This window comes from Sinocyclocheilus rhinocerous, unplaced genomic scaffold (genome assembly GCF_001515625.1).
Source record: "Sinocyclocheilus rhinocerous isolate Xijiao unplaced genomic scaffold, SAMN03320098_v1.1 scaffold860, whole genome shotgun sequence".
Lineage (NCBI taxonomy): Eukaryota > Metazoa > Chordata > Actinopteri > Cypriniformes > Cyprinidae > Sinocyclocheilus > Sinocyclocheilus rhinocerous.
In genome coordinates this window covers 365,654-378,557 of record NW_015638565.1, presented here as the reverse complement: position 1 = coordinate 378,557, position 12,904 = coordinate 365,654, and the positions used below count along the sequence as shown (strand labels likewise).

Genomic DNA, 12,904 nt, shown 5'->3' with positions numbered 1-12,904 from the left:
ACCCTGGATTGTTCAGTTTTGTCTTTGCTTTTGCATGTGCAACTGTTCACACACAGTCGAAAATGTCATTATGATCATGCATTTGATGTTTTGTTCTGAATTTAACAATGTTATTGCTATTGCAGACATCATCGATGGTGACTGGGATGTTGGTCTACTTGCAGGGGATTTCCTCTAGCCCCACAAGCTTTTTTCTTCTTTCCTCTTTTAACTAAAGATGGCCTGACAACAGCTGCACTCACACAAAGACATGTCTGCACACACACACACAAACACATGCGTGCACGCACATATACACATAGATGCAGACAAGAGTATAATGAATTGATGGTTTGAAGGCTCATTTTTGACATAGGAAGGCTGTTGTACGGGAAAAGGCCCATCAATGCCTCTACTCACACCCTGAAATCAGCAGATGACAATACTGTTGCTGTCTGCTAACTGGGAAACCTCTCTTGAAACTGGTTCGAAGCCCAAGAGAACAGAAAATGCATTGAAGTTCAATTTAAAAAAAAAAAAAAAAATCTCTCGAAAATGGCACATGATGTGTAATTAAGGTGTGATGTGCATCGAGAAATCCAATAAATGCAATGTATTTAGGGCAGGCACTAGGGTTCAGCAAGTATGTATCAAGCCCTGTATTTTCTCTTCATTTTTAGAACATAATTTTACTTTTTTAATCAACATCATAATGCATGATTTATCTTTTGAAAAGTAAATAAAATCTACCGAACATCAAATATCACATTTACCATCTGCAATTTATTACCAGATATTTCCTATTAAGAACAGAGTTACATAGATTACAACAGGAGGGAATTTCCTAATGTGCTGCGTCTGTAATGTAAATAAAGTTAATGACTGATCTGGGTGAATCAGCTATTCAGGCCACTAATGAAAATAAGGACGTGAAAAACATCCTCTGCTGAAAGAAATACTTGATGTTTTAGGCCAGTGGTTTCCATTTTTTTGGATCAAAGGGTCACGAACATCAGTAGAAAATCTATGTCAAATGCAAATAATTAAATGCAACTACTTACATAATTAAGCACAGGTAGAAGAGCAAAACTGTCCAGCTTTTAAAAAGTAGGAAAAGTTTTTCCTGTATCTTCTGTTGTCAACGGAAAATTAATTTGTCACCTGCACTAACTACACAGAATAAAAGAATACATGACCCATTCTACATAAAATTAAGATTTTTCCTTAAGTGGGCATAAACTTGATCTGAGCTAACAACAATTTGTTTTGGGAAATATTGGCTGCTACATCATTAAAGGCAGGGTATGTGATTTTTCAAAAACACTTTAGAAAACTGATTCGGGCCGAATAGCAAAACAAACTTGTAGCCAATCAGCAATAAGGGGCGTGTCTACTCGTGATGTGGAGGAGAGAGCTTTCAGTGCATGGGACGGACATTAGCCGAGCCGAGCGACAGAAAGATAGAGATGGCAGATAAAAAAACAAAAGAGGAAAACGTCTGCAGAACGATAAGGCAAGAAGTAGGACCCATGTAAATATCGGATCAGCTTTCCAGAGAACTCAAGGAGCGGAGGCCTGCGATCGGACGCCGAGGTTGCTTTGTTTCTTCTCAATAGGTGAGTAACACCGTGTCTACAACAGCTAAAGTCTGCCTACACTGGACACGATCAAACGACCGTTGAAAACCATTTGAAATGTGTGTCAGCACGTCATAAATAGAACCCGGCAGCAGTTTTCTGTCGGGATTTGTTGCGCCGCGCCGCTCACATCCGTAGACACGGTGTAACATTGGTTTTGCTTTGTTTCACAGAACTAATCGTTCCCTGGGTTGCGTATGTATATGCGCCGCGCCGCTCGCGTCCGGTGTAGACACGGTGTAACATTGGTTTTGCTTTGTTTCACAGAACTAATCGTTGCCTGGGTTCGTACGTATATGTGGGGCGGAGCTATCAAAATAGGGGCAAGACCCTTTTGGGGTAGGGGCGTGTTTGTTTTGGTGATTTCAAATATCAACATTGGCTACCAGAAATCGCTTATACTCTGCCTTTAAATGCCTGTTCACACCAAAAACGATAACTATAACGTTAACTAAATTAGTGTCCACAACGTTCCGTTGCATTAAATGTTCGAGAAAGCAGGATAGATTCTGATTGGCTGTCAAAGTTTTTAGTGTTCATCAGCTGGGGAGAAAAATTATTTTGAAAGTGATTCCAACAATTTCTTTCCTCTGTGCCGTTATCATTATAGTTGTGGTGTGGACTCAACTTTATTCTTTTAAAATTCAGAACAATTTTTAAAACTACATCTTTATTGTTATAGTTATCATCCATGGAGTGAATGGGTCTTAAAAAAATAAATTGTCAGTTTTCCTATTCAGCCTATAGAGTATATCATAATAATAATTGTGCAAATCGATGAACCTATGCAATTCATGAAAATACGTAAGGTGTGGTTACAAGGTCCATTGTCTATTGTCAACAGTGTAATCTGTGTGACCAACTTAAACCTGTTGCAAAATCTGCGTGTGGGAATATTTTACCCTGAACCGAAATTCCAAATCATGTGAAATGACTGGATTTCACCTATGAAAACTCGCTGAGCAACATAAATTGTGACCGCACCTATAGTAATTCATTTTATTTGTTGACTTTTGTATGATAAACAATTTTGGTACTGTGTTCAGAAGCATATCACCACATTTTGTACTAGATTTGAAGCAACTTTTGGTATTAAAAAACAACAACATTGGTGACCATTTAACAACACAAACTGAAACACGATCACGTCTTTTATTTCTGGGGTGATCAATTTAAACAGGATGTTGGGTAACAAATAAAGCACTAGTAGTACGGTAACACCATAAAAAGTGCTTTTAACTCTAAAAAAAATGTGTTTAGTGCACGACTTCAAAAAATAGGACAAGGTGTGGCTTCTGCATAGGTCATTACTCATTAGCTTTGGCATAGGCATGGCAGCAGCAGCAGAGGGCACAAAGACTGTATGTTGACTAGCATCTCCCAAACAACAAATGGGAACACAGTGCACTGGTTACTAGACATGAAGATCATGTGACAGATCCAGGACAACGGACAGTGTTCTAATCCTCACCTCCACAGATAATCAAAAGGGTTTTACGATAATCTCCTGATGTGTCACCCTGAAAAAAATTATATGATTTGGTGAGACCAAACATTTTGGAATAAAGCATAAAAACATAACCAATAACTTGGTGAACGTACATCGTAATCATATCAGTGGAAGTTTGGTGTTGCATAATGATATTAAGCCATTATGAAATTCACTGCATTACGTAATTACAGAGCATTTTGTATAAACTTTCATAATAACTGTACGAGCAGTGAGATCAACAGATCACTTTCCTTCCTTCATAGACTAAAGTGCATTTCCATGGAAATAATGCTTGAAAATGCGAATGAGAATGCTATGAAACCACACAATTCTACAAAACAATAAATCTTTTGACACACACCTTAAAAACACACACACAGACTTGTTCTCAGCATGCTTTATCTGCAAGCATCTAAAAATAAATCATGCTGTTATTTTTTTAATATATATATATATACAGTGGGTACGGAAAGTATTCAGACCCCCTTAAATTTTTCACTCTTTGTTGTATTGCAGCCATTTGCTAAAATCATTTAAGTTCATTTTTTTTCCTCATTAATGTACACACAGCACCCCATATTGACAGAAAAACACAGATTTGTTGACATTTTTGCAGATTTATTAAAAATGAAAAACTGAAATATCACATGGTCCTAAGTATTCAGACCCTTTGCTGTGACACTCATATATTTAACTCAGGTGCTGTCCATTTGTTCTGATCATCCTTGAGATGGTTCTACACCTTCGTTTGAGTCCAGCTGTGTTTGATTATACTGATTGGACTTGATTAGGAAAGCCACACACCTGTCTATATAAGACCTTACAGCTCACAGTGCATGTCAGAGCAAATGAGAATCATGAGGTCAAAGGAATTGCCTGAAGAGCTCAGAGACAGAATTGTGGCAAGGCACAGATCTGGCCAAGGTTACAAAAAAATTTCTGCTGCACTTAAGGTTCCTAAGAGCACGGTGGCCTCCATAATCCTTAAATGGAAGACGTTTGGGATGACCAGAACCCTTCCTAGAGCTGGCCGTCTGGCCAAACTGAGCTATCGGGGGAGAAGAGCCTTGGTGAGAGAGGTAAAGAAGAACCCAAAGATCACTGTGGCTGAGCTCCAGAGATGCAGTCGGGAGATGGGAGAAAGTTGTAGAAAGTCAACCATCACTGCAGCCCTCCACCAGTCGGGGCTTTATGGCAGAGTGGCCCGACGGAAGCCTCTCCTCAGTTCAAGACACATGAAAGCCCGCATGGAGTTTGCTAAAAAAACACCTGAAGGACTCCAAGATGGTGAGAAATAAGATTCTCTGGTCTGATGAGACCAAGATAGAACTTTTTGGCTTTAATTCTAAGCGGTATGTGTGGAGAAAACCAGGCACCTGTCCAATACAGTCCCAACAGTGAAGCATGGTGGTGGCAGCATCATGCTGTGGGGGTGTTTTTCAGCTGCAGGGACAGGACGACTGGTTGCAATCGAGGGAAAGATGAATGCGGCCAAGTACAGGGATATCCTGGACGAAAACCTTCTCCAGAGTGCTCAGGACCTCAGACTGGAACTAAGGTTTACCTTCCAACAAGACAATGACCCTAAGCACACAGCTAAAATAACGAAGGAGTGGCTTCACAACGACTCTGTGACTGTTCTTGAATGGCCCAGCCAGATCCCTGACTTAAACCCAATTGAGCATCTCTGGAGAGACCTAAAAATGGCTGTCCACCAACGTTTACCGTCCAACCTGACAGAACTGGAGAGGATCTGCAAGGAGGAATGGCAGAGGATCGCCAAATCCAGGTGTGAAAAACTTGTTGCGTCTTTCCCAAAAAGACTCATGGCTGTATTAGATCAAGAGGGTGCTTCTACTAAATACTGAGCATTTTTCAGTTTTTCTTTTTTAATAAATTTGCAAAAATGTCAACAATTCTGTGTTTTTCTGTCAATATGGGGTGCTGTGTGTACATTAATGAGGAAAAAAAATTAACTTCAATGATTTTAGCAAATGGCTGCAATATAACAAAGAGTGAAAAATTTAAGGGGGTCTGAATACTTTCCGTACCCACTGTATATATATATAGATATATATATGATTTGAATTTAAATTATGCATTAGCTTGTTTTGCAGTTGGTTTATTTGCCTACTGGCCCAACTAATAGCAAAATAAGCCCAAAACGGCATAAAATTTATAATTTATTGTTGTTATTGATCTCTAAAGGGAGTTTTGACTACAGAGCCAGTATAGACCTGTTACTGAACACTTCCTGTCTCCTTTCTCTCCACCAATCAGAATCAGCACACTGAGAGGAAGTCAAGCATGCTGGGGAAATTCCTAAACAGCTGAGTCGAGCGAGTACACCACAGGAACCTGTCAAACACTCTGTTCCCCTCGACTTAACCAAAAGAGGATGTGCAACACCTACAGTAAGACAAAACACAATATCTACACAACTCTCTTTTCGTCTGATCGCACCAGTAACACATGCACAAATGCATGCAGGATGTATGAGAAGGAACACACAACTTACAACAAGCGTTTCTACCTGGATGAATTCATGCAAAGTGGCGTCATGGGTTTCTTTGAACTCTTTGCGGATGTTGAAGAGGTCAATCTCAGAGCGGGACACCATGATACGGATAAGAGCCCTGTCGTCCGTTCCCAGGCCCTGCAGGGAAAGTCACAGCGCTTAGGAAACTCTGGCCTGACTGCTGATCTGTGCGATGCTTATGAAGCAAAGCATCAGCAATAGTGCAGATGCTCATCACTGGGCCTGTGACTCATAATCAAGCCTGAGAACCATTGCTGGCTTAAATATGCCGTCATCAGATGAGCTCTGCATGACTGTTGCTTTACATAAGTGTGTTCAGCCCACAAAAACTAAGACCATAAATCAAGTTTCAGTTCATAGTGAGCGACTTGCTCAGTAAAGCATGATTTTAATCAGTGTCTGTAATTCATCACTCAGAGTAAAGATTTTGCTCAGAGATCAGCTAAGGAGCTTATTTGAGTCTTCAGTTATGTTTTATTTCAGTATCAACTCAGATTGTTCTTATGAGACAGTAGGAGTCAGAGTAGGATGAAAACTCTTGAGATCTCTGACTTTTGCTTGTATCATATCAAATCTGAGCAGAGTGTGAGACATTATTGAAATGTGTGTGACAAAAACCTTCATTTGCTCTCACTTTCATATCATTGCTGTCTAAGAGAAAAAATTAAGATATTAAAGAAACCGGAGTTGTGATTTTTTCTTGTTCTATGGGCACGTTGAGTTGACTGATGCCATGTTCTTGGCCTAAATCAGCTGTTTGAGATTGTTCCTCCTGCTCACAGACAGATGTTGAGGAAAGTGTATTACATAACAATGCACTTTTACCTTCATGGCTTTGTACAATCGGTCAGCAAAGTAGGATGGCTGATTCTTCACACTCCGCACTGGAAAATATACATGTGTAATTGCTATTTTTTAAGATGAATGGAGTCATATGATCTTTTTGTATGTAAAACGTGATCAGAAATGTCACTGCTTGCTAATGTAATTGTTAAAGGAGTCATATCATACACACCTTATAACGTTAGTCAAGATTTTGTGTTAGAAAATAGAGTCATCATTTAATTTTAAGACTTTAAGATGACCTCTTCGCATATAAAATGAGTAGCAGTTTTACTGCATGTATACAATGTCTGCAGCTTTGTTATAAACCTTAATCAGGTTAGACACCATATTGAATGTAATGCGGATGAAAACAAGGCTGTGAAGGATAGACTTACAGTCTTTACAGAGGAACACACTGTATAAAGGTCCTCATGTAGTTTTCACAACTTTCAAAACTGTTTTATGGTGTTTTTGTCTACTGAAAGTTTTTTTTTTTCAGAAAGATGTTTCTTCAGCTGAACAATTGGTATGTTGTTAAACAACAGTACAGTCCATTGAATGAACTGTACTTTTATCACTCACAGCCTTAAATTAAATATTAAATTAAATATAAATTAAATTTGTTACCCTGACAAAGTGTTGTTATTGTTAACTAAAACTAAATCTACAACTTAAAAAAATGTGTTTTGTTAATTGAAATAAAGCTAAAATAAATTTAAATATAAATATTAGATGAAAATGATTAAATATTAGATAACTTCAATATTAGAACATTTTAGATGACTTCAATTAATAATCTAAAAACGAACTGAAATGTTTTAATTTAAAGTTTAATGAATTATAAAAACTACTAAAACTGAAATAAAAACAAATTAAAGCTAATAGAACTATAAAAAATATAAAAATGATAAAAGCACATCACAAAATGGACTAAAACTTAATAAAATGTATTATTTTAATTTAATTCATCATTCAATCACAACTAATTTTGATAGTATGCTGAACTCAAATTCATTTCTGATTTCATGATGATATGACCCCTGTATTATTAAAAAAAATCAAATTCAAAGTAATTTGTCATAAAATAAAATAAGCATTTTTTTTTCCTGATGCTTGGTCATTGTCCAAACCAAGTTCTTACCAATAGCAAACATGGCATTTTTAAAGTCTCCTGACATCTCCTTCTTTATGATCTGTTCGAAATCTTTGTTGCTGCACCTCACAAATTCCTGGAACACTGGAGGAGATATAGTGAATGTTGGCTGGAGCGTTCATGAAAACATGTATTAGCACGTGTACCAGTAGCAAACATGTGTCTGCATTACCTCTCCTCAGGTGAGGAAAACTCCTCGTGCACAGAATGCTCATGAACTTGTCCTCCATGTCACCGGAGTCTGCATTGCATGCATCTGCCAGCACCTTACATTGTAGAGAAAAACTAAATCTTATGATAATTCTCTGGCATTTCCTTTATACTTGGTAAACAAAAGACAACGGTTGACATAGTGTTTTATACGTTTTTCACACTTACTTGGGCATCTTCCAAGGCCCTGGCCATGTCTACTGGACCCTCCTCACGGGCTCCCTGACAAACACCATCAGATTAAAGTAAAATATGAGTTTATAAAGCACAAAGTATGAACTGTGAGTCAGTGTTTGGATGCAAGAACTGTGTAGATGTACCTGTGCCAAAGATATCAGGATCCGTTTGAATTGCCCAGATGTATCTGATGCGATGGCATCCTCCAAACTTTTTTTATAGGCTATGCAAAGGAAAATTAATATATATGGGTAGACAGTGATACAGAGATCTGTAAATAAATGATTCTTCAAATTGTAGTAAATGCCCCATTACACAGATTTTTTTCTCTGATTAGCCTAGATAAATGGCGCCGCCTGCTGGACAATGCATTATTAAATATACAGCAAGGTTTTTATTTACCATTCTGATAGGCAGAACACATCTCCTGAATCTCCTGGTTGCTCCTGGTGACCAGGATCTCAATCAATGAATGTTCATCGGTTCCTGCGCCCTATTTAAAAAAAAAATGTAATTAATCTATTTAAGCATTAACAAGCATCTATTTAAGCATAAACATGGTATTTCATACCAAATTGCTTTAGATTATTATGTGTAAACTCATATGCATATCACTAAAATATTGCTTTTAACTTCATTTCTTTACTAACCCAGTGAAACTCAACATGAAAGCAAACAGTCCTTGTAAAAAGAGACTATCACCTCTGCTCTTGTTTGGACAGGTCACTGACCCCCAGTGAACAAACGAGCACAGAGGTTAATAGCAAAAGCAGGTCGATCTGCTTAAATGATGAAACAGCCTTTTCTATGACTCAAATAAGATTTCTGTTTGGTTCCATTACAATTTGGTGCCGTTACAATTTTAATCTCTGTACCTCCATGGCTTTCTTCATCATCTTAGCGTCAAACTCTGCTGGAGTCATCATGAGACCCAGGATGAGTCTTTCGAGGTTTTTGGACAGTTCTGATTTTAGGTCAGCCATGAGCTCCTGATGGAAAACAACTTTATAAATCAGCAAAATACCAAATGCATACACATTTACTGTAACCACAGTAATGCATTCTGTTCAACTGGGAACAAAACTAGGCAGGACTGTGTCGTACCCGTCCCAAAAGAGATTTAAAGGTCTGTCTGATCTCCTGTCTCTGTGCATTGCTCCTGTGCGTCACAATGTCAATAATAGTATCTTCATCAGTTCCTGAAAAATAACAGGAAATCATATATTATATTTGCAGTTCTTAGTATCTTTGGTTAATGCATTCTATTAACCATAACATACTGTGTTTTTACGCACCAAATCCCTTCATTGCTTTTCTCAAAGCTTGAGCATCACTTGCAGGGTCAAAATTTTGATATGGTCGCACAGTTCCTCTTAACTAGTGATGGATAGGAAAGACAAAATGATACACTTACAAATTAAAAAAGACAGGCACACTCTTTAACATTGATCTATCAGTGCATATTTGTAAAACTGATTAACAGCAACATCACATCAGCAGCACAAGCACACATACGGACACACTGAGATCTGTGGGATGGAGTGACTGGAAAAGTGTCACAGGAACTGGCAGCAAATCAAGACTCTGATTAGTAAACCGAGTGGCATTCAGATGCTATCTGTGCACAGACAAAAGCTCCGCTGTATGTTTAGTGTGCATGACACAGTTATCAACTCTAGCTTGGCCGGAGCAGAGAGTAATACGATGCATGCCGCTGAGAGAAAACGTGGGGGTCTCCAACCTGGACTTTGGTCATGGCGCTGATTTCCCACATCTTGTAGGCAATCTGTGCAGCCTCTGGGAAGAACTCCCCTGCAATACTGAGAAACAAACAGCTCTTTAGCCTTTTGTGCTGACAAAATAACAATGTGTGGATTGAGGGCTTGACAAAAATAAAATAGCTTCAATTCTTGATCTCTGGCCCTGGTTTACTGAAATCTGCAAGAACATCTAAATGATATAATAAAGTATGTTATGGAGATACAGTATATAAATACACCACTGTTTGAAAGTTTGGGGTCAGCAAGGATGCATTAAATTGATCAAAAAATACATTTATAATGTTACAAAAGATTTCTATTTAAAATTATTGCTGTTCTTTTGAACTTTCTATTCATCAAAGAATCCTAAAAAAATTTATCAGGGCTTCCACAAAAATATTAAGCAGCACAACTGTTTTCAACATTGATAATAATAAGAAATGTTTCTTGAGCACTAAATCAGCAGATTAGAATGATGTCATGCGAGACTGAAGATTGGAGTAATGGATGCTAAAAATTTAGCTGTGCCAGGTATAAATTACATTTTCTATTCAAATAGAAAATCAAATTGTAATAATATTTCACAATATTACTGTTTTACTGTATGTTTCATCAAATAAATGTAGCCTTGGTGAGCATAAGAGACTAACATAAGAAAACCATAAAAAAATGTACTGACCTCAAACTTTTGAACGGTAGCGTGCATTAAAAAAACATTTAAAGAAAGTATATATAGAAACTCATGTTTTGTTTCTAAATATCCAAAACTGTGGATACTATATGTTGTCCTGTTAATGATGGACCAATGGCTCTCTCTACTGAATGTTCATAGTTACTACAACACTGATTTAAAGACTCTTTAAGCCAAGACTCAAAGTTAAAAGGTGAAGTTTCTGATTCCTGCACCACTAAAATCATTAAATACAATTTTAGAAAATAATTACTTAAAAGGGATAGTTCACCCAAAAATGAAAATTCTGTCATTAATTACTCACTCTCATGTTGTTCCAACCCGTAAGACATTCATTCATCTTCAGAACACAAATTAAGATATTTTTGATGAAATCCAAGAGCTCGCCATGAGGGTACGTAATTAATTTTCATTTTTGGGTGAACTATCCCTTTAAGTTTTTAAGAGGAATCGGCCTTTGAATGACTCACTTATAGTTATCTCTGCATATAAAGCTAGGATTTTTCAAATGTAATAAAATGACACACTTTAAGACCCTTAAAAATGCTTACTCATCATCTCCTCCACACAGGTTCAGCAGGGTGCGCTTGTACTCCCCAGATGTATCATCCTGTTGGGTTAACACATGGCAGAATATATTGTTTACTATTTTATTTACAAACACACACAATGTGTACACTGTGGGTTACATTTAAAATATAAGCCATCAATGTAAGAATGCACCTACCACATAAATAAACCATATTTCCTATGTAACTACATAACAAATGACAAATGCATTTATAAGGTCAAGGAGAAAAGCTTCACTATTGGAAATTATTTCAAACAATGATAAATGTAATGCACATAACGCGCTGAGAGAATGAAGAAAAGTCTGGATTCTGATGTGTTTGCACCTGAATCATATTGTACAGAGATTTCTCATAGCGCAGTCTGAAGCACTCTCTGATGTCCAGCATGTCAATTTCAGAGCGGGAGACCATAATGCGGATCAGAGTGTTATCAGCTGTGCCCAGGCCCTGTAGACAGATGGGAAAAATGACAATGTATTGATAAAAGCAATTTTACTCCATTACAATTCATTATAACAGGTAACACTACCTTCATGGATTTGTAAAGGCGTTTAGCGAAGTACATGGGCTTACTTCTGATGCACTGAACTATGAGAGATAAACAGAAAAGCAGATCTTAGAGAAAATGCAGCAGTGAGTTTTCAGGTATTGATTGCATGGTGCCAAAGCTTACCAACAGCCAACATCAGTCTTTCAAAGTCTCCGGAGAGCTCACTCTTAATACTGTCCTCAATGGACTTCTCAGCAATATTCTGGTATTCATCAAATACTGAAAAGCACAATCATACATTTGCTGTTACGTCACACAGAATTTATCCATGTTACATTGGGTAATCCGAATATTGCAATGAATTTTAACCATTAATAATCTAAATTCATTAACAATCATGATATTGCACAGTGGTGCATCTTGCATAATCACAATTAGGTCATTGCACAATGGTTTTGTTTGTTGCATTACACACTCTCTTTCAGATTTTAAAAGCAGCAACCTGATGGTCAAATCTAATCGGCGGTGCAGTGAGGAGGGTTACAGACACAGAAGAGAGATTGTGTAGTGGAGGAGGGGTGTTAGTCAGCAGAAATCTCTGTGTCCAGTGTGTGGCTGTGGTTCTCATACCCAACTGCAAATGGGTCACACTTCGGTTTCCCAGCAGCATGATGAATTTGGCCTCGTCTGTGCCCCACTGTGCCTCTCCTGCGTCATACAGGTCCTACAGTGAGATTACACACAATCATTCTTTCAAGATGCAAGTCAGGAGGTCAAAAACACACTAGCTATGTTGCATGGTAGGGTATGTTATTATACTGCATAGATTTCCTGTATCCTTTATGCACTAAAGAGTCAAATAAATACGTATATAAGCATAGAATATTCAGTTAAAGGTGCAGTAGGACATCTTGGAAAATGCTAACTTTAGCCTGATAGCACTGAAAGCGTACGTCCCACCCTCCCTGCAAATCGCCGTCCAAAGCCACGCCTCCTGAACGCATGAACGCGCACAGACCAGACGCCCAGAGACAACATTACTAATGAGAAAACTTTATAGTACAGTTAGTAACAGTACAATACCAAGGAAGGAAGGAAGGTCAGGTTGTTGTTGTTTGCCTGCCATTCTCGCTCTGTCTGCTCAGCATACGTGAACGCTCTGATGACGTATCCTGTCTGCGCGAACAGGTAGTATAATTTATCGAGTGATCTGTTTGAAACAGATTGTATTTTATAGCTACACTGTAAGAAACTAACTGTGAAACTCACAGTAATTAACTGGCAGCAAGTGAAAAGTAACTTACTGTATAAAAAGCACAGTAATTAACCTGCAGCAAATGACAAGTAACTTACTGTATAAAAAGCACAGTAATTAATCC

General features: G+C 37.9%; 1 protein-coding gene across 5 annotated transcripts in view; it reads right to left on the bottom strand.

Moving 5' to 3' along the window:
• Positions 1-2,299: 2,299 nt before the first annotated feature.
• LOC107749741 (annexin A6-like) overlaps positions 2,300-12,904 on the bottom strand; it is a 17,478-nt gene continuing 6,873 nt past the window's right edge. For 2 of the 5 annotated variants that reach the window (XM_016564888.1, XM_016564889.1), the window contains 17 exons: positions 12,156-12,249; positions 11,709-11,804; positions 11,565-11,623; positions 11,360-11,482; positions 11,015-11,073; positions 9,754-9,832; positions 9,308-9,389; positions 9,117-9,211; positions 8,888-9,001; positions 8,415-8,505; positions 8,156-8,235; positions 8,004-8,057; positions 7,798-7,891; positions 7,614-7,709; positions 6,473-6,531; positions 5,627-5,764; positions 2,300-3,136 (listed from right to left, as the gene is read on the bottom strand). In XM_016564888.1, the coding sequence (XP_016420374.1) occupies positions 3,077-3,136; positions 5,627-5,764; positions 6,473-6,531; positions 7,614-7,709; positions 7,798-7,891; positions 8,004-8,057; positions 8,156-8,235; positions 8,415-8,505; positions 8,888-9,001; positions 9,117-9,211; positions 9,308-9,389; positions 9,754-9,832; positions 11,015-11,073; positions 11,360-11,482; positions 11,565-11,623; positions 11,709-11,804; positions 12,156-12,249 (1,473 nt within the window). In that variant the 3' untranslated portion in view covers positions 2,300-3,076. Of the gene's footprint in view, positions 3,137-5,345; positions 5,518-5,626; positions 5,765-6,472; positions 6,532-7,613; positions 7,710-7,797; positions 7,892-8,003; positions 8,058-8,155; positions 8,236-8,414; positions 8,506-8,887; positions 9,002-9,116; positions 9,212-9,307; positions 9,390-9,753; positions 9,833-11,014; positions 11,074-11,359; positions 11,483-11,564; positions 11,624-11,708; positions 11,805-12,155; positions 12,250-12,904 lie in introns of all 5 variants that reach the window. The other 3 variants (XM_016564890.1, XM_016564891.1, XR_001641075.1) reach the window with 2 other exon arrangements.